The 19,835-nt window shown below is 43.1% G+C and overlaps 1 protein-coding gene across 1 annotated transcript; it reads left to right on the top strand.

The window, feature by feature from the left end:
• Positions 1 to 11,688: 11,688 nt before the first annotated feature.
• LOC309567542 (adenosylhomocysteinase B) lies at positions 11,689 to 13,333 on the top strand. Its single transcript, XM_082272925.1, has one exon. It carries the CDS (start codon positions 11,746 to 11,748, stop codon positions 13,045 to 13,047), a length of 1,302 nt encoding a protein of 433 aa, XP_082129051.1. The 5' UTR covers positions 11,689 to 11,745; the 3' UTR covers positions 13,048 to 13,333.
• The last annotated feature ends 6,502 nt before the right edge of the window (positions 13,334 to 19,835 follow it).

Consider the following 19,835-nt stretch of genomic DNA (forward strand, 5'->3'; position numbering starts at 1 on the left):
TATATTGAGCTACCATCCAATTTCATTTAGTTTTTAGGATTTTTTCGATTATTTATATATACATAAAGAGCCTCTAATTATCTCTAATTTTTAAATTAATTAAAATATTCCTCTTATATTTTAAATATCTGTTCCTCTATATATATTTTTAAAACTAGTAAAAGATTTCTCTGCCCGGCAACTAGTGATAGTCAATTAACAAACCTATCAGTTTGAGAAGCTGGGTTTTTCCAAAATTTGCATACCATTTTCCTGCCTAGTAACTAACGACTATTCCCCATACTATTTACCTTTTGGATAACAAATCCATTGGGCCGGGATTTTGGTTTTTCTTAAAATTTGCATACTTGTTTTCTGCCCAGCAACTAATGACGGCCGTCCATAAAATTCATCTATTGGACAATACATTCCGGTTGCCAGGTAACCTTTTGGTATTTAATGAGCGGGACTAACGTAACCACACGCTGCTCCTGATGACGTCATTGTTGATGACGAAAAGCGTAGAGCATAGGTACGTCAGTTCCGCTAGAGTTAACCAGTGAGACGCATATCCGGTCGTTGAGGCGCACGGCGTTCTGGAAATACCGCTAAACGAGGGGTTCGCGGTCCCTACTCACCTACGGTCACTGTACATTGCTTTTAAATGTGAGTACTTCTATTTTATGTAAATAAACTCAATAGTGTTAAACGGTACATCACTATATAGAGTTTTCTTCCTTATACCATCGGACATTTGTGTTCACCATCTATGGTGGGATTGCCTATAGGATGAGATATCGCCTGTAATCATATTTATGGAAAAGTGGAATTAGGAGTAACCCCAAAAGGAGTGGAGATTGAAACCGGTCTGGCTGAGTGATTCACCCCAAGGTTCTATACGCTGGTTACCCCTGTAGGGGTGCCGCCCTCTGGTGAGTGCGGGAATTATTGAGAGGGGAGCACTGATTTCCTTACCCAGCACCCACATTTTGGAGCCACTTCTGGGACCCACCCTTTTCTTTAAGAAGAACTTTTTTACCTATATATTTAGTTTTTCATAATAACCTCACTTATGGACTTTTTTGGAAATTCATTTATTTATATGGGCTTTTTTTTACTGGATCACTTATATCGATTTATTTATACACATATATTTTTTCGGCTCACTGTATATCACCTAATTTATTGAATTAGTATATCTGGTTTTCCAGATCACTCTACTAGAGTTTCTGAAAGTCACATTATACACCTCTATTTAATTGAAGCATATATACAGTGGGTACGGAAAGTTTTCAGACCCCCTTAAATTTTTCACTCTTTGTTATATTGCAGCCATTTGCTAAAATCATTTAAGTTTATTCTTCTTCCTCATGAATGTACACATAGCACCCCATACTGACAGAAAAACACAGAATTGTTGACATTGTTGCAGATTTATTAAAAAAGAAAAACTGAAATATTACATGGTCCTAAGTATTCAGACCCTTTGCTGTGACACTCATATATTTAACTCAGGTGCTTTCCATTTCTTCTGATCATCCTTGAGATGGTTCTACACCTTCATTTGAGTCCAGCTGTGTTTGATTATACTGATTGGACTTGATTAGGAAAGCCACACACCTGTCTATATAAGACCTTCCAGATCACAATGCATGTCAGAGCAAATGAGAATCATGAGGTCAAAGGAACTGCCTGAAGAGCTCAGAGACAGAATTGTGGCAAGGCACAGATCTGGCCAAGGTTACAAAAAGATTTCTGCTGTACTTAAGGTTCCTAAGAGCACAGTGGCCTCCATAATCCTCAAATGGAAGACGTTTGGGACGACCAGAACCCTTCCTAGAGCTGGCCGTCCGGCCAAACTGAGCTATCGGGGGAGAAGAGCCTTGGTGAGATAGGTAGAGAAGAACCCAAAGATCACTGTGGCTGAGCTCCAGAGATGCAGTCAGGAGATGGGAGAAAGTTGTAGAAAGTCAACCATCACTGCAGCCCTCCACCAGTCGGGGCTTTATGGCAGAGTGGCCCGACGGAAGCCTCTCCTCAGTGTAAGACACATGAAAGCCCGCATGGAGTTTGCTAAAAAAACACCTGAAGGACTCCAAGATGGTGAGAAATAAGATTCTCTGGTCTGATGAGACCAAAATAAAACGTTTTTGCCTTAATTCTAAGCGGTATGTGTGGAGAAAACCAGGCACTGCTCATCACCTGTCCAATACAGTCCCAACAGTGAAGCATGGTGGTGGCAGCATCATGCTGTGGGGGTGTTTTTCAGCTGCAGGGACAGGACGACTGGTTGCAATCGAAGGAAAGATGAATGCGGCCAAGTACAGGGATATCCTGGACAAAAACCTTCTCCATAGTGCTCTGGACCTCAGACTGGGCCGAAGGTTTACCTTCCAACAAGACAATGACCCTAAGCACACAGCTAAAATAACGAAGGAGTGGCTTCACAACAACTCCGTGACTGTTCTTGAATGGCCCAGCCAGAGCCCTGACTTAAACCCAATTGAGCATCTCTGGAGAGACCTAAAAATGGCTGTCCACCAACGTTTACCATCCAACCTGACAGAACTGGAGAGGATCTGCAAGGAGGAATGGCAGAGGATCCCCAAATCCAGGTGTGAAAGACTTGTTGCATCTTTCCCAAAAAGACTCCTGGCTGTATTAGATCAAAAGGGGGCTTCTACTAAATACTGAGCAAAGGGTCTGAATACTTAGGACCATGTGATATTTCAGTTTTTCTTTTTTAATAAATCTGCAACAATGTCAACATTTCTGTGTTTTTCTGTCAGTATGGGGTGCTATGTGTACATTCATGAGGAAGAAGAATGAACTTATATGATTTTAGCAAATGGCTGCAATATAACAAAGAGTGAAAAATTTAAGGGGGTCTGAATACTTTCCGTACCCACTGTATATATATTTATTCACTTGGTAATTTTTAAAGCATTAATTATTTATATGGGAGCACTATATTTTATTTCTCATTCTTATATTTAATGTATTTCTAATTAGCACCTAGTCACTTTGATCTGCACCATACCACTTGCAATTCTATTTATATTATTGGTATTTACATTATTGTGTGTTTTTATTGTATTAGTTATTTATTGGTCTAGTGCAATTGCCCATATTTATTTGGTTTCTAATAGCAACAGATTTAGTCTATTGATTGACATACATTTTTGGCAGCGCCGATTTACCCTATTTTTTATTAAACAGGTGACATCAGTTAGCGCTAACGTTAGTTAGCATCAATACAGGATAGCATCAGATTAGTAATACATTTTAACCCTTTGATTGCCAGTGACACACACACACACAGACTAAATACCTCCATTACTTTTATAGTGTCTGAACAGATCAATATCTTTGATCTGATCAGAACTATACTAGTGTCCCCAATAGTGTTCCCAAAACGCAGCATTAGCAGGATCAGCCCCAACACCTGCCAGCACCTACGTTTAGCCCCTCCGCCCATTCCCCAAGAAGTGCAGTATCAGCAGATTACTGTCACTTCCGATAAACAGCACACAAACCCGCAGTGTTAGGCCTGATCTCTGCTAGTGCTAGCAGTTACATTTTTTGGTAGCGGTTCAAACAGTCCTTGACAACCAGGTTTTTTTTACCTGTAAGTTACACTAGATACCTATAAATTTATTGGCCAAAATGTCCAAACAGAGATACACTAGTAAAGAGGCCTATACGATGCTAAGCATGACAGATGAGAGCGATGAGGAACCCTCACTGTCAGAATTAGGCTCAATATTCGAACCTGTAGAGAGCATCAGCACCCTGACACATAGCTCTGACGATGGAGTAGTGGTCTGCAGCGCCCGTACTTCCCCCATTCAATGGCCAACCCTGGAAACAGCTTATTTTACTCCCCTTGGTTTTCATGAGCTGTTTTTCCCGGAGGATTTGTACAGATCTATTGTGGACCAAAGCAATTTGAATGCCAATCAATTCATCGCCGCAAATCCAAATTTGACCTTTGCTAGAGAATTTGCATGGAAACGTATCACTGTTTCCGAATCTAAAACCTTTCTGGGCCTATCCCTCCTCATGGGCATTACTAAAATTAGTGAGTTGCGGTCATATTGGTCCACTGACCTAATTCACCATATGCCTGTGTTCTCTGCTGCCATGGCCAGGACTTGATAAAAGCAAATCTTGCGGTTCATGCACTTCAGTGACAATGAACTCTGCCATCCTCGAGGTGACCCTGGATATGACAATCTCCACAAAATGTGGCCACTCGTAAGTCACTTCAACCAAAAGTTTGCAGCCTACTATATGCCCCAACAAGCTGTCTGCGTTAATGAGTCCCTGATTAAATTTTCTAGCCGCCTTGCTTTCAAACAATGTCTCCCCAGCAAGCGTGCCAGATATGGGGTCAAAATGTATAAGTCCTGCGACAGGGCAACTGGCTATAAATGTCGTTTCCAGATTTACAAGAGAAAAGACAGCAATGTGGAGCCCCCCAACTGCCCAGACTACATGGGGAGCAGCGACGAGATTGTTTGGGACTTGGAGTCACCCTTATTCGGAAAGGGGTACCATTTATTCATGGAAAATGATTACACAAGCCTGACACTTTTTAGTCACCTTTTTGATTTTGAAATTGGCACACTCGGCACCGTGCGACCTAATTGCCGGGGCCTCCCTCAACGGCTTGTAGATTCCCGACTTAGACGGGGGGAGAGAGCCTGCTTGAAGTGTAATAAATTGCTTGCAGTTAAGTGGAGGGACACATGGAATGTTTTCACTCTGTCCTCCATTCATGCAGGTCCAAGTTTCAACGGCGACTGGTGTTGTTGAGAAGCCCCTCTGTGTCCATGAATACAACCTTAACATGGGTGGGGTACCTCAGGGATCTGTACTGGGACCAATTTTGTTTAATATCTTCATAAGTGATATTGCAAAAGGCCTCGATGGTAAGGTTTGTCTTTTTGCTGATGACACAAAGATATGTAACAGGGTTGATGTTCCTGGAGGGAAATGCCAAATGGAAAAGGATTTAGGAAAACTAGAAGAATGGTCAGAACTCTGGCAACTGAAATTTAATGTGGATAAGTGCAAGATAATGCACCTGGGGCGTAAAAACCCAAGGGCAGAATATAGAATATTTGACACAGTCCTGACCTCAGTATCTGAGGAAAGGGATTTAGGAGTAATTATTTCAGAAGACTTAAAGGTGGGAGGACAATGTAATAGAGCAGCACGAAATGCCAGCAGAATGCTTGGATGTATAGGGAGAGGTATAAGCAGTAGAAAGAGGGAAGTGCTTATGCCGCTGTACAGAACACTGGTGAGACCTCACTTGGAGTATTGTGCGCAGTACTGGAGGCCATATCTCCAGAAGGATATAGATACTCTAGAGAGAGTTCAGAGAAGAGCTACTAAATTAGTACATGGATTACAGGAAAAAACTTACCAGGAAAGGTTAAAGGACCTTAACATGTATAGCTTGGAAGAAAGAAGAGACAGAGGGGATATGATAGAAACCTTTAAATACATAAAGGGAATCAACTCGGTAAAGGAGGAGAGCATATTTAAAAGAAGAAATACTACCACAAGAGGACACCGTTTTAAACTAGAGGGGCAAAGGTTTAAAAGTAATATGAGGAAGTATTACTTTACTGAGAGAGTAGTGGATGCATGGAATAACCTTCCTGCAGAAGTGGTAGCTGCAAATACAGTGAAGGAGTTTAAGCATGCATGGGATAGGCATAAGGCTATCCTTCATATAAGATAGGGCCAAGGACTATTCATAGGATTCAGATATATTGGGCAGACTAGATGGGCCAAATGGTTCTTATCTGCCGACACATTCTATGTTTCTATGGGAGAGGGGGACTTCAATAACCAGTTGATGGCACCGTACTTAATTCCTCGTAAGGCCAGACGCTGGTACAAAAAAGTGTCTGTATACTTATTCCAATTGGCTCTGCTGGATGCTTATGTGCTATACAAAGCGTCAGGAAAAAGTGGATCCTTCCTAAAATTCCAGGAAAAGATAATCACAACCCACAGTCAGAAGGTGGTCTGGCCCAAATTCCCAATCCAGATGCAGTGAGCTGCAAAAGAGGCATTATTTGGATGTCCTCCCTGGTACCCCTACCCAAAGAGCACTCCAAAGAAGATGTGTCTGTAGAAAATGCGGATATAGGCGTGACACCTACTGTTTTTGTCCCTTCTGTCCTGGCCAACCTGGTCTCTGCTGCAGGGACTGTTTCTGTCACTACCACACACTAGTAGCGTATTAGTATAGGGTACAGCATGGCAAAGTCTAGGGCACACCTTCACACAAGGTCTCAAAATATGTTAGACGGCTATTGCATTTTGAGAGACCCTGGCCTGGAACTTTTAAAGTTTTTTTACAGTTACAAAACAAGTGTAAAAAAAGGTTACAAAAAAAAATATTTTAAAAATAAAAAAATAAAAAAAACAAAAATAGTTGTAGTTTTATTGTGTTAATTTTCTGTTCTTACCCTAATTTTCTACTCTTTCTACTTTTACTGTACTTTATAATATACTGTTATACTGTAATGTTTTATTGTTACTGTTTTTCATTGTTAACCATAGTTTACTTTGCAGATACCACTATTCTACTGTACTGTATGCTTGTATAATGTAATGTTTTATTGTTGCTGTGTTTTTCATTAAACATAGTTTTCTTTGCAGATACCACCATTCTACTGTTTTACTGCACTGTATACTATTATATTGTAATGCTTTATTGTTACTGTGTTTTATTGTTATGTCAGGATTATTGGGGTAATTAAATAAAAGAAAAAGGGTATTTAATAAGCCATGTATATCAGTTCTTTATAGAAATTTTGAACAGTACAGCATCCATTTTGTTAGGAGTTCATGGAAAGTTCATGTTCTTTTACAAAATTTCTTACAGAGAGTCTTGAACTTTTCAACAGATATCTTTGTATTTCTTTTAAATCGTAAATAAGTGGAACATGGACATCTCATCAGATAAGAGTCATTTTAGCCAGACACCAACAGTCAGTGATGGCCAGTCTCGCTTGTATTCTTATCTGTATTTAACAATGGACAATAGTTCAGTTCATCAGACATTTAAACTATATAAGTTTTAAACATACATTATATCATGTGTAAGAAAATATAAGTAATAATTATACGTATATGCATACATATACATTTAGGAATGTTATATCACATTTTGGTTTTATATTCTTGCACATAATAATCTTAGTTAGGTAAAACTAATTACCTTATTTTAGAAACATTTGTGTAGATCTAGTTTCAGTTTTTATGACCGCTATAAATCCTACAATCCTAGCCTAAGAGTCTGAAGTGTATGACAGAATTCAAATAATGAATGGATCTTCACTAGTCAGAGGTCAAAAGGTTATCAGTGTAATAATAGTATTATTGTTTCTATATACTGAATCTAATGAACAATACAATACTGCCCCCTTTGGAGATATTACTAAATGCAGTCCCGGGGTAACTCAGTATTTTCCAATAAATATATATATTGTATTAAAAATATATTATTTAAATGGCTTTACCAGATCCAATCCCTGCCAGGGTAGATGATGAAGATATTAGATGGGCATATATGTATGTACTGAGAGTATGGACAAGTTTTTATGTTGTTTTTTTTTATTATTATTAAATATAAAGAAATTATCCTTTAATTTTAATATCCAAAATAATGGAGGCGTGCCAATGACCTCACCAGTTAATGGATAAGTAATCCTAACCAATGGGGATAATGTTTCTCCTTCTGGGTTTGGCTTATGGTAATTTTAATGGTCCTTTGTTCAATACAATATAAAAAGGAGACCCCAGATGTAATAAGACACATTACATTACTGACAACCTACATTACACCTACAACACACATATTACTCACATCCATCGATATACTCATCTATACATACTCCATCTTGCTCCATCATTTATCTGAAACTTTGAGGGACGCCAAACGAAACTCCTCCCTAACTGGCCACCACTTTAAGAAGGCATCCATCTTAAGGACTCTGGTAACGACCATTTAAGCTAGCAGCCATTTTAAGTGTGGTAAATATACCTTGCTGTTTATTTGATTATTATTTACAATTGTTTATTTCTTTCCTTATATGTTTTATATTGCGTATTTAAGGGTAATAAGATTCCAATCCCAGCCGTATGAACCACAGGGGATTTTTCTCGAAGAAACTGACTTTTGTTTTTATACATTTTTATTAATATCAGATTCAGCGCAATATTTTAGTTTCCGGTTTTGCATAGCTTATTCTCGTTCCATCTGCAGTGGAGTGACTCTTGACTACACAATTCGCAGACAATTGTGGTCTGATTATATAGATACTTACCTATGGTTTATGCTATACCTGAGAAAAGGTAATCTTAATTTCATCATTAAGCTAAATATCACATTGCATTTATCATTTTAAGTTTGTATTTTATGTAAAGTTATTTCTTTGTGTCATTTCCAGTTTGATCATTTATTGTGAGTACATGTCTTGTGAATAAATAATGGAAAATTGTTACCAATACTTACCGTAATTTTCCTTTCCTGGCTCTGCGTCATGCAATCATACTACGGGTCACCTCCGCCCCTCTGACCCCCATAGGACATCCCTGAAATAGCATAAAAGGCAGGCAGTACCTGGTGGAGGTGTTCTGTATGAGCTTGTGACAGACCAGGGAGGGTTTTGTGCTGGCATGACGCAGAGCCAGGAAAGGAAAATTACGGTAAGTATTGGTAACAATTTTCCATTTTCCTGGCTCTGCGTCATGCCATCATACTATGGGACCTAACTAACCACAACACAGGGTGGGAAGAATAAATTACAAACACCAGGTACTGCTGCAAGAAACTAATTGTAATATCTTGATACAGCAGAAGACACTACTGAGGCTCACATCTGAGCATACTGGGATGACATCACATCCAGCTTAGTGTTTTATGCAGGTATTAGGAGATCTCCAACCTGCTGCCTTACAGACCACGTCTGCCAATACTTTGGACCAAACTGCCCAGGAGGATGGCACCGCTTTTATGGAATGTGTTCGGATCTCCTGAGGAGGGGGGAGGCCTCCCAGAGAGTAAGCTGTTTGGATTGCTTTAACTATCCCTGTCGAGAGGACTCTTGGAGGGCCCGGCATACCCATCCTGGGACCCCTTGGGAATACAAAAAAAAAAAGCATCTGTTTTCCGGAACGAGACCGTTCTGGGCAGCTATGTCTGTGGGAGAGACTTCATATCCAGATCATACCATCTAGGCTCCTCCAAGTCTGATTGAGAAGGTGAAAAGGCCGGGAGAACCGATTCCCAATTAAAATGAAATTCCAACGAGACTTTAGGAAGGGACTTCGGAGAAGGTCGTAACACCACGCTGTCCTGAAGAAAGGTGCAGAACAGCTCTTTGTAGGAGAAGGCTGCAGTGTCTGAGCCTCATCTAGCTTGACCAAAACGGTCAAGAAAACCATCTTTAATGTCAGGTCCCATAAAGGACTGTCTGAATCTGGGGAAAAAAGGGGCTTTTTAGCAACCCCATTAATACTAACAGTAAATCCCACTTTGGTAAAAAAAAAGGACGAATAGGCGGGTATATCTTGATTGCCACATGGAGGAATCCAACTACTAGAGACTCCTTTGACCATGAGGTATTGGTAAGGGCCAAAAGTGCTGAAATTTGTACTTTAAGCATGTTGAAGCTTAGTCCAGAGTCGAGGCCGTACTGCAGAAAATCCAATATATTCTCCAGTGAGGTGAAACGGGAAGAAAATCCCTGCTGGACTGAGAAATCCTCGAACCTCTGCCATACTCTATATTAAGTGGCCCTTAGTAGATTCTTTCCTGGATGACAGAATGGTGGACATTACTGAGTCAGAGAGATATAGTTTCTGGAGCTTGCTCCTCTCAAATTCCACGCAGTCAAGGCCAGACAGGCCTAGTTGGGGTCTAGAGTGTGGCCGTTGCAGATGAGAAGGTCCCTGACCTGATTGAGCCTTATTGAAGGACACACCACCAGACGACAAAGAAGGGGAAACCATGGCCTCCTCGGCCCGAATAGAGCTATCATAATAGCGGGTACTCCCTCCTCCATGATCTTCACCAATGATTTGAGGATCAGAGTAATTGGTGGAAATAGGTAGACCTGCTTGAAGCCCCACTTCTGATAGAGAGCATCCTGGGCCAGAGCTTGCGGGCAGAAGAAGTGGGAAAAAAACTTGACAGTTGAAATGTTTCGCCATTAAGTCTATCTCAGGAACCCCCATTGCTCGACAAATATTTTGGATTTTGCATCCATCCTGTGTAGTTGGCGAAGTTCCTGCTCAACTGGTCTGCTAGGGTATTCTGAGGGTCCGGGAGACACGATGCTGAACAGTTCAACAAATGGGCTTCGGCCAAGGAGAAGATCTCCGCAGTTACCTGGAGAAGTTGCAGACTTCCTGTCCCCCCTTGTTTCACAATGTATGATACTGCCGTTGTATTGTCCATGAGAAGTCTGACTCTCCTGCCTTGGATTACGGGCAAAAACGTGTTCAGCGCTTCCCTGGCCGCTGTTAGTTCTAGGAGATTTGAGGAACATGGCAAACTCTAGTCCCACACTCCCTGCACTTTCAGTTGTAGGCAATGCGCCCCCCAACTCTGGAGACTGGCATCCGCAGTAATCGTGATCCAGTCTCCAGGCTGACAGGCCCGCCCAGGGAGAGGTTGCTCCTCTTGGTCCACCACAGAAGGTTGTTGGAAACTAAGCAAGGAACCTGGAACCTCTGGCTGAGAGAACCGCGCCACCACTGGCTTAGAAGGCAGAACTGAAATCTTCTCCTGTGCCACCGTGCCCAAGGCACTGCCGGGATACAGGCCGTTAGGAGACCTAAAAAAAAAAAAAACTCATGCATCGACGAACTGTGATTTCCTTTGAGGACCTAATCCCATTGGTCCCCGCACAGACTCGATCAATCTTCTCTCTTCACAAGAAAATCTTGTATTTGACTGTACTGAAACCCCCTGCCCAGGTAGGTTAGGCATTGGACGGAACAAGTTGGCTCTTCTGCACATTCACCATCCACCCAAATTATGATTGGGTCTGCAAGACTTGATCCCGGTGGTCTATGAGAAAATCCCTGGAGTGAACCAACACCAGGATATAGTCCAAATAATGCTCAGGATCCCAGGCCCCAGAAAGATGGGCATGACCTTAACCAGCACTGAACAGCTATCTAGGAGTAAGTAAACTGAATTCAATTCTACTAAAACTTGACAAGATGAAAGCTTTCGAGAGTCCTGCAGGCTAAGGCGTTAGCTAGCAGCAGTGCTCCTATGTCGCTCTAAGCAGGATATCACTGAGGAAACGAATGCCCCAAGGATAGATAGTACCTCCAGAAGGGTTCTGGGGCGGGGGCCGTGACCAAAAACACACTCGGACCCAGAAGGATGGACATGACCTTTGCTTGCAATGAACAGCGATCCAGGACTTAAGTAGACTGGATTTGAATCTACTAAAAATTGACAAGATACTCCAAGATCTAGAGGGTCCTGCAGGCAAAATCGTTACTTAGCAGCAGCACCCCTACTTCGCTATCCGCAAAATGTCACTTGAGGAAATAAATGCCATAAAGATTGATAGTACCCTCAAGAGGGTTCTGGGGAGAATGCCAACCAAAAAACATACCATGACCTAGGTCAAATCATTGTCTGCTAGAAAAAACCTGTGCTCTTCCTCTGCTGGCTCAGCGACTCGTGGTGGTGCTGGGATCTCTCTGCCGATCATCATGTCTGACAAGCTCTCCTACAAAGTTGCTGACATCACCCTGGCAGAATGGGGCAGGAAGGCGATCGAAATTGCAGAGAATGAAATGCCTGGCCTGATGAAGATGAGGGAGATGTACTCAGAGAGCAAGCCTCTGAAGGGGGCCCGGATTGCTGGTTGTCTGCACATGACTCTGCAGACAGCTGTGCTCATCGAGACCCTGACTGCACTGGGAGCTGAGGTTCAATGGTCAAGCTGCAATATCTTCTCCACCCAGGATCATGCTGCTGCAGCCATTGCTAAGACCGGAGTCCCAGTGTACGCCTGGAAGGGGGAGACTGATGAAGAGTACATCTGGTGTATTGAGCAAACCATATATTTTGCTGATGGAAAACCACTCAACATGATCCTTGACGATGGAGGAGATCTCACAAACCTTGTTCACGACAAACATCCAGAGCTGCTGAAAGGAATTAAGGGAATCTCTGAAGAGACCACCACAGGCGTGCACAACCTGTACAAAATGAAAGCTGATGGGAAATTAAAAGTACCCGCCATCAACGTCAATGACTCTGTGACAAAGAGCAAGTTTGATAACCTCTACGGCTGCCGAGAGTCTCTGATTGATGGGATTAAGCGAGCCACTGATGTGATGATTGCAGGGAAGGTCGCGGTGGTTGCAGGGTATGGCGATGTTGGTAAAGGTTGTGCTCAGGCTTTAAGAGCCTTTGGTGCACGTGTCATCATCACAGAGATAGACCCCATCAATGCTCTGCAGGCAGCCATGGAAGGTTATGAGGTCACAACTATGGATGAAGCTTGCAAAGAAGGGAACATTTTTGTCACCACAACAGGGTGCACAGACATTGTAGAGGGCAGGCACTTGGAACAGATGAAGGATGATTCCATTGTTTGCAACATTGGCCACTTTGATTGTGAACTTGACGTGAAGTGGTTGAATGACAACGCTGCTAAGAAAGTGAACATCAAGCCACAGGTGGACCGTTACCTCCTGAAAAATGGACGCCACATCATATTGCTTGCTGAAGGCCGTCTAGTAAATTTAGGGTGTGCGATGGGTCACCCTAGCTTCGTCATGAGCAATTCCTTCACTAACCAGGTCATGGCGCAGATTGAACTGTGGACCAACACTGACAAATATCCTGTAGGAGTGTACTTCCTGCCCAAAAAGCTTGATGAAGCAGTGGCAGCTGCCCATCTCGATAAACTAGGGGTGAAACTGACTAAGCTTTCAGACAAGCAAGCCAAGTATCTCGGTCTAGAAAAGGAGGGACCCTTCAAACCTGATCACTACCGATATTAAGAACCTTCTACAAAAAGCCAAAGATGACCTCGCGGAGAGATCGCAGTCACCATCCATGTATCATTTCCTCATGATCCCAAATGGTTTTACCTCTGCAAGCAACCCTGATCAGGAAACCTTGTGGTTCTATAGTCTCCTAGCGAGCACACCTTGTTTCGAAGACTGTACCTCCAATGTGCCTGTTTTTTTTTTTTGTACCTGGATGTGTGAGAAAGTTACATGTGAATTCGTAATCCTGTCTTATTGCTTTCTTATATCTCAAGAAATCAGAATTTTACACTTCAGATGCCTGTCTAAGATTTGTGGATTTGTCTTGGAAGCACTTAAGATGTATAAAACGCCTTTTTGTTATAGAAAAAACCTGTGCTGACGAACCCAGACTATAGGAATCTGTAGACTAGCATTTGCGAAGTCCAGAAAAGGGCACCAGCCCTTCCTTACCACCAGAATAATGGTTCTCCAGGATTCTGTCATAAAGACAGGAACCTTCATAAATACCTGCATGTGCTTAGCACTAAGAATCATCCAAAGGCCATCTGACATTTGTGACCCAAGAGAGGGAATGAATATTCATGCTCCACCTCTGCGTCCGCATCAAAAGAATGCCCTGAGCCAAAAGTCACTCCTTAAAACTGTTGACAGATTGGTGGAGCATGGGAGCTATGGTAAGGAAGCAGGAAACTGCTGCAGGGATGAGAACATTAGCGATCATTGATCCTCAAACATTTAAAAATGTCTTCCAGGGTATGGGAGGTAATGCAAACATTGCAAACTGCTTTCTTTTTAAAACCTGCATCTGACCATAGCTCTAGAGCAGTGATAGCGAACCTCGGCACCCCAGAACCACACCTCCCACAATATCCAACTATACCTCAGAGTGTATGAGCATCATGGGAAATGCAGCCCCAAAACATCCGGGGCGCCAAGGCTTCTGAAACTACAAGCCCCCTGTTGCCTCTGCTTTGAGGAAGCATGCCTATGGTTGTTAGACTCTGCAAAGCCTCAGAAAGCAGAACATGCAAGGGCCCCCCATGGGCTTAGAGTGGTGAACTGTCCCCCACAGCACTGGGGCAGCTTGACTCAGAACCCTAGAGAAGCTAAGTGCACCATTATCAGTATTACTGCCCTCTTCTGGTTAAGAGGCATATGTGCTGCTGTACAGAACTCAGTGTTCCCAGGTGGTCCCCCATTCATCCACTAACCAGGTCTAAACCTGCTTAGCTTCTGAGATCAAGCACATACAGGGTGGTGTGGTGTGGCTGTAGGCTATCCCCACTAAGGCAACTCTGATGCTGTAGTGCTGGACCATCCTGAAGAGCCAGGCAAACAAGCCTTTACCTGAAACTGAGAAAACTTTACACAAGCTTCCCAACCAGAGCCCTTTCTCCTCCACATGGAGAACCTTATCTGCTCTAAGCAATAAGGACTAATAGGATAGCCACAGGCTGCACAAAGTGCCAGCTTATGCTGTTGTCTGTCACCCACAAACAGAAGTAACCTTGTTTTTGTCTCTGCAGCAGGTAGCAACAGTATTGTAAAGCAGCGCAAGCTGTATGCAAACACTTGGGAATGGTAACTGCATCCAGTGTTCACAGTAACTTTGTGGCTACAAATAGTGGACAGGAGAACCTCTGACAAAGTTGCAGGGTGCTTAGTTCACATTCATCCCCACAACACTGTGGCTCCACACTCGATCAGGTCCATTCAGAGTGACCAACTGAGGAAAATTTATTCCATCCTGGCCACATACATTGCTCTCTTTTTTTTTTTCCAAAAAAAAAAGATAAACAAAAACAAAAACGCATTCCTTCCCAAAAAAACATCTTCAGTGCTTTGAGGCTGGCGGCAGCTTTAGACAAAAATACCCCAAGCTTCAACACAGGCAAAGTAGACCAGGATGTACATGTACTCACAGTGAGGGCAGCAGAGACCCAGTTACACAGTGTATTTGCCACAGAGGAAAAGAAGGCCAGCTGCACCTGCAGACTGTCTCCACTGATTAAACAAAAGCTCCAAGGTGATCAGAGAAAGCCTGGGCTGGCCCCCTCCCCCCACACTGGAGCATGCAAAACCACCATCTCTAGTGAACTACAAGAGCCAGCAAGCATGTTTAAGGGGAGAAAAATACAGCAAAAAAATTGCCAGCCAGCTTCATATCATCATTAATACTGTAACAACAGCGAGGAAAGAACCTCCACTGTAATACGGCATCTGTGTCAGTTTTGACTGTCAATTAATGGTATAAGTATGAAAATGCAGCAATTTATACTGCAATGTAACTTACCCCCAGCACCAAGGGGAACCCACCATCGAGGGAGATTTACAGCCCATAAGAGGGGGTCTTCTTACCCAGGAGAGAGCCTGAACCTGAGAAGGCCACAAGGAAGGATAACATATTTTTCAAGGTGTCCGGAGCGAGGACGAAAAAAAGAACACCTCCACCAGGTACTGCCTGCCTTTTATGCTATTTCAGGGATGTCCTATGGGGGTCTGAGGGGCAGAGGTGACCCGTAGTATGATGGCATGACGCAGAGCCAGGAAATTCTTATATACTGTATATTCCTTACTGTAGACTGTTTTCACTGAGATTGGTATATGCTTTTAAAAAGAAATTAATCGATTAAAAGAACTTGTTACATATTGATTTGTGGAAATAAGTTGAGATTTTCCTACCTTGCAGATCTTTGCTTATTGACATAAATAGACACTGTTATATTCAGAGCAGTATAAATATTCTGACAGTTAACCATTGTTTGCTTTGCAGGTATGCCCATCAGCTGCAGCACTGATTTTTATTCTGACAGCAACAGTGTTTGCTCTCAGCATATATGTAAATCAATGATTGCAGTGCTGTAGAAGGTGATTTCACCACCGCAGCTAAAAAAAAAGAGCATATACGGTGAAGCATAGGGGATGGGGTGGACACAGAGGGTGGATTTCCCCTATGCTTCGCCATATATTTTTTAACACTTTTCTTGCCAGAGATTTCTTCATCCACATCGATCGATGCGCCCCATGGGCTGAAAGAAAAAAAAACAACATTGCATGTATGTACATCATTAGAAGTGGGTAGATGCTGGGAGGTCTAATGGTGGGCATACCACACACATTCTGGCAGAGATTTCTTCAGCCACATCGAACGATGTGAAAGGAGAAATCTGTTAGGTTCTCTTTTTTTGTTCAGTCCACAGGCTGCATGAAAAAAAAGAACCTTACAATTAGGGATGAGCTTCGAGTTCGAGTCGAGGCTAAGTTCGACTCGAACATCGGTCGTTCGATCGTTCGTCGAATGACGAACAAATGTGCTCCTTCGCGGGAAAATCAAGTTTCCCATAATGCACTGCACGCCACGCATGCAGCGCGTTCTGTGATTGGCCAAAGCATGCACCCTGACCTCATGCTTTGGCCAATCAAATGATCTCTGTCATGATTGGACTAAAGGCAGGCTGCCTTTAGCCAATCATGGCTGAGGGGCCAAGTACACGCCCCACACTACATAAAGCTGCAGCATGTAGTGTCATTGTGCGGGCGATGAGACAGGGACAGGCATGCAAGGGAGAGAGTAGTTTCTTTTTGAGTCAGACAGTGCAGAAAGACATTTCTACCAGTGTAGGGAGGGTGTATGTTCCTGTGTGAGGTAGGGACAGATTGATTTCTTTACATCAGATAAGACAGTGCAAGAGAGATTGCTACCAGTGTAGGGGTAGGTTCCTGTGTCAAGTAGGGAGAGATTGATTTCTTTACATCATAGCAGACAGTGAAGAGACATTGCTAGCACTGTAGAGAGGTTTAGGTTCCTGTGTCAGGTAGGGACAGATTTATTTCTTTACATCAGATACCAGTCAGAGTATTATTCATTGCTCAGTTGTGGAACATTGTATAATTATCACAGACCTGTAGAGTTCTAGATCATTTCAGATATCAGTCAGTGTATTAAATGATCAGTTGTGGAACATTCTATAATTAACACAGACCTGTAGGGTTCTAGATCACTTCAGATATCAGTCAGATTGGTCAGTTGTGGAACATTCTATAATATTCACAGACCTAATTGTTTCTAGATCACTTCAGATATCAGTCAGAGTGGTCAGTTGTGGAACATTCTATAATATTTACAGACCTAATTGTTTCTAGATAACCAGATATCAGTCAGAGTGGCCAGTTGTGGAACATTCTATAATATTCACAGACCTTATTGTTTCTAGATCACTTCAGATATCAGTCAGAGTGGTCAGTTGTGGAACATTCTATAATATTTACAGACCCAATTGTTTCTAGATAACTTCAGATATCAGTCAGAGTGGTCAGTTGTGGAACATTCTATAATATTCACAGACCTAATTGTTTCTAGATCACTTCAGATATCAGTCAGAGTGGTCAGTTGTGGAACATTCTATAATATTTACAGACCTAATTGTTTCTAGATAACTTCAGATATCAGTCAGAGTGGTCAGTTGTGGAGCATTCTATAATATTCACAGACGTAATTGTTTCTAGATCACTTCAGATATCAGTCAGAGTGGTCAGTTGTGGAACATTCTATAATATTTACAGACCTAATTGTTTCTAGATAACTTCAGATATCAGTCAGAGTGGTCAGTTGTGGAACATTCTATAATATTCACAGACCTAATTGTTTCTAGATCACTTCAGATATCAGTCAGAGTGGTCAGTTGTGGAACATTCTATAATATTCACAGACCTAATTGTTTCTAGATCACTTCAGATATCAGTCAGAGTAATATTAATCGGTCACTTGCATACATCTATAACCACCACCGCTCATCTATAGGGCTATCAATTACATCATATCAAGTCATTGAGTATCTATTGGTCAGTTGCGTACACCCTATATTGATTTGAATCAACATCATGTCCGAAAGGCCGACAAGGAGAGGCCGACACTCACAGGCCACAAAAAGAGGGCAAGCAGCCTCTGTGTCCATTGTGAAAAGTGGTGGTCACAGTCGACATAGTGCATCCTCTGCAGGCAGGGCACGCCCGTCCTTTATTTCCAGTGCTGCCCATGCTATTCAGCCACAACATGTGGCAGAGTTGGTGGAGTGGATCAATAAGCCGTCCTCATCCTCCTCTTCCTCTGACACCCACACTCCTAGTAGTTTGCCTTCCACTGCAGCTGCCAAAGCGGCCCGTTCCACAGGCTCCTTCTCCACAGCTACTCCTTCAGTCACCCCACCATCATGCTCGGAGGTATCATCTGAACTATTCGATCATAGTGTCAGTGACATGCTCCTGGAGGATGCGCAGCAATTTGAAAGCTGTGATGTTGTTTCCCAGGTTGATGAAGGGAATAACGTGAGCCTAAAGAGAGGGGGTGACAAAAGACCAGCAGTCATGTTGCCACAGCTGAAGCATATTGCCAAGTTTTCTCCAGTGACGAGGAGGGAGGGGATGATGAGGTCACTGACTGTACTTGGGTGCCTGACAGGATAGAGGAGGGGGAGGATGAGGAGGACACACAACTCAAACGAGGCAGGATGTGCTCCATGATCCACCATAGCAGTATTCAACCTATTGCGTCACAGCACAGAGCTCCACAGGTGCAGGATGCTGCAAAATCCCCTTGGACTCCAAAAAGTTAATTACTGTGGGCTTTTTTCAGCACCTGTGCAGTAGACCGCAGCGTTGCTGTTTGCAGCATCTGTCTAAAGCGGATCAAGCACGGCCAGAACACCAGCCGCTTGTGCACCACATGCTTGACAAGGCATATGATGACCTGCCATGCAGTTCATTGGCAACAGCACCTGAAAGAGGAACCAGATCAAAACAAGCGTACATCACCTTGCTCCTCATCTGCAATCTCTAACCCTACTATACCTCATGCCTTCTCAAATACCAGCATTGAGAGGGATGATGGTATAGCAATGAGTGGCACAGAGACTTGCACCCAATCTGCTAGCAGTACACCACCTTGATTTGAGCAGCAGGCAAATGTCACTACCCCAGTTGCTGAACCATAGAAAGACATACTGTCCCAGCCATCCACATGCTCAGCATCTTAACACTAGCTTGGCCAAATTGCTAGCATTACAGTTGCTGCCTTTTCAGCTGGTAGACTGAGCTCCCTTTCGCAATTTTGTGGAATGTGCTGCACCACAGTGGCAGGTCCCAAAAAGGGTGCACTGGGTAACTCTGCTGGCAGCTAGGAAGGATGCAAGACACGGTTCAGTGCTGGAGCTGGTTTTGCCACCACGTCTCCAAAAGGTTGGTGCTAGTTCTGCCACATCTGGCTACTCCACCACCTCCTCCTCTTCCTCCATGTCCTTTTCTGTGCAATTCTCCTCTGCATTAGCAGTGCTCCCTAAGTGTTTAAGGGTCTACGCAAGCAGTCAGGCTAAAAGATGCCATGCTGTGCTTTAGATGGTCTGTCTAGGGGATAGGAGTCACACCGGTGCAGAGATTCTGTCAGCTCTGCAAGGGCAGGCTCAGAGATGTTGACGCCACGACAGCTAGAGCCAGGAATGGTTGTATGCGATAATAGCACCAACCTTCTCTCCACCCTCTGACAGGGACACTTGACACATGTTCCATGCTTGGCACATGTTCTGAATCTGGGGGTGCAGCATTTCTTGAGCAGATACCCGGGCTTCCAAGATCTCCTGAGGTAGGCCAGGAAAGTCTGTGGCCATTTCCGCCGTTCGTTCAATGCCAGTGCTCGCTTATCTGACATTCAACGGGAATTCAACCTGTCCACCAACCGCCTCATTTGTGACATGCCCACTAGGTGGAACTCATAGTTGGCAATGCTGCAGTGGCTGCACACGCAG

The sequence above is a fragment of the Pelophylax lessonae genome (assembly GCF_965119305.1).
Source record: "Pelophylax lessonae genome assembly, chromosome: 1".
In the NCBI taxonomy this organism is placed as follows: domain Eukaryota; kingdom Metazoa; phylum Chordata; class Amphibia; order Anura; family Ranidae; genus Pelophylax; species Pelophylax lessonae.

Bases quoted from the DNA above. Each gene is read 5' to 3' on its own strand.
- LOC309567542 (XM_082272925.1), top strand. From the start codon at position 11,746: ATGTCTGACAAGCTCTCCTACAAAGTTGCTGACATCACCCTGGCAGAA.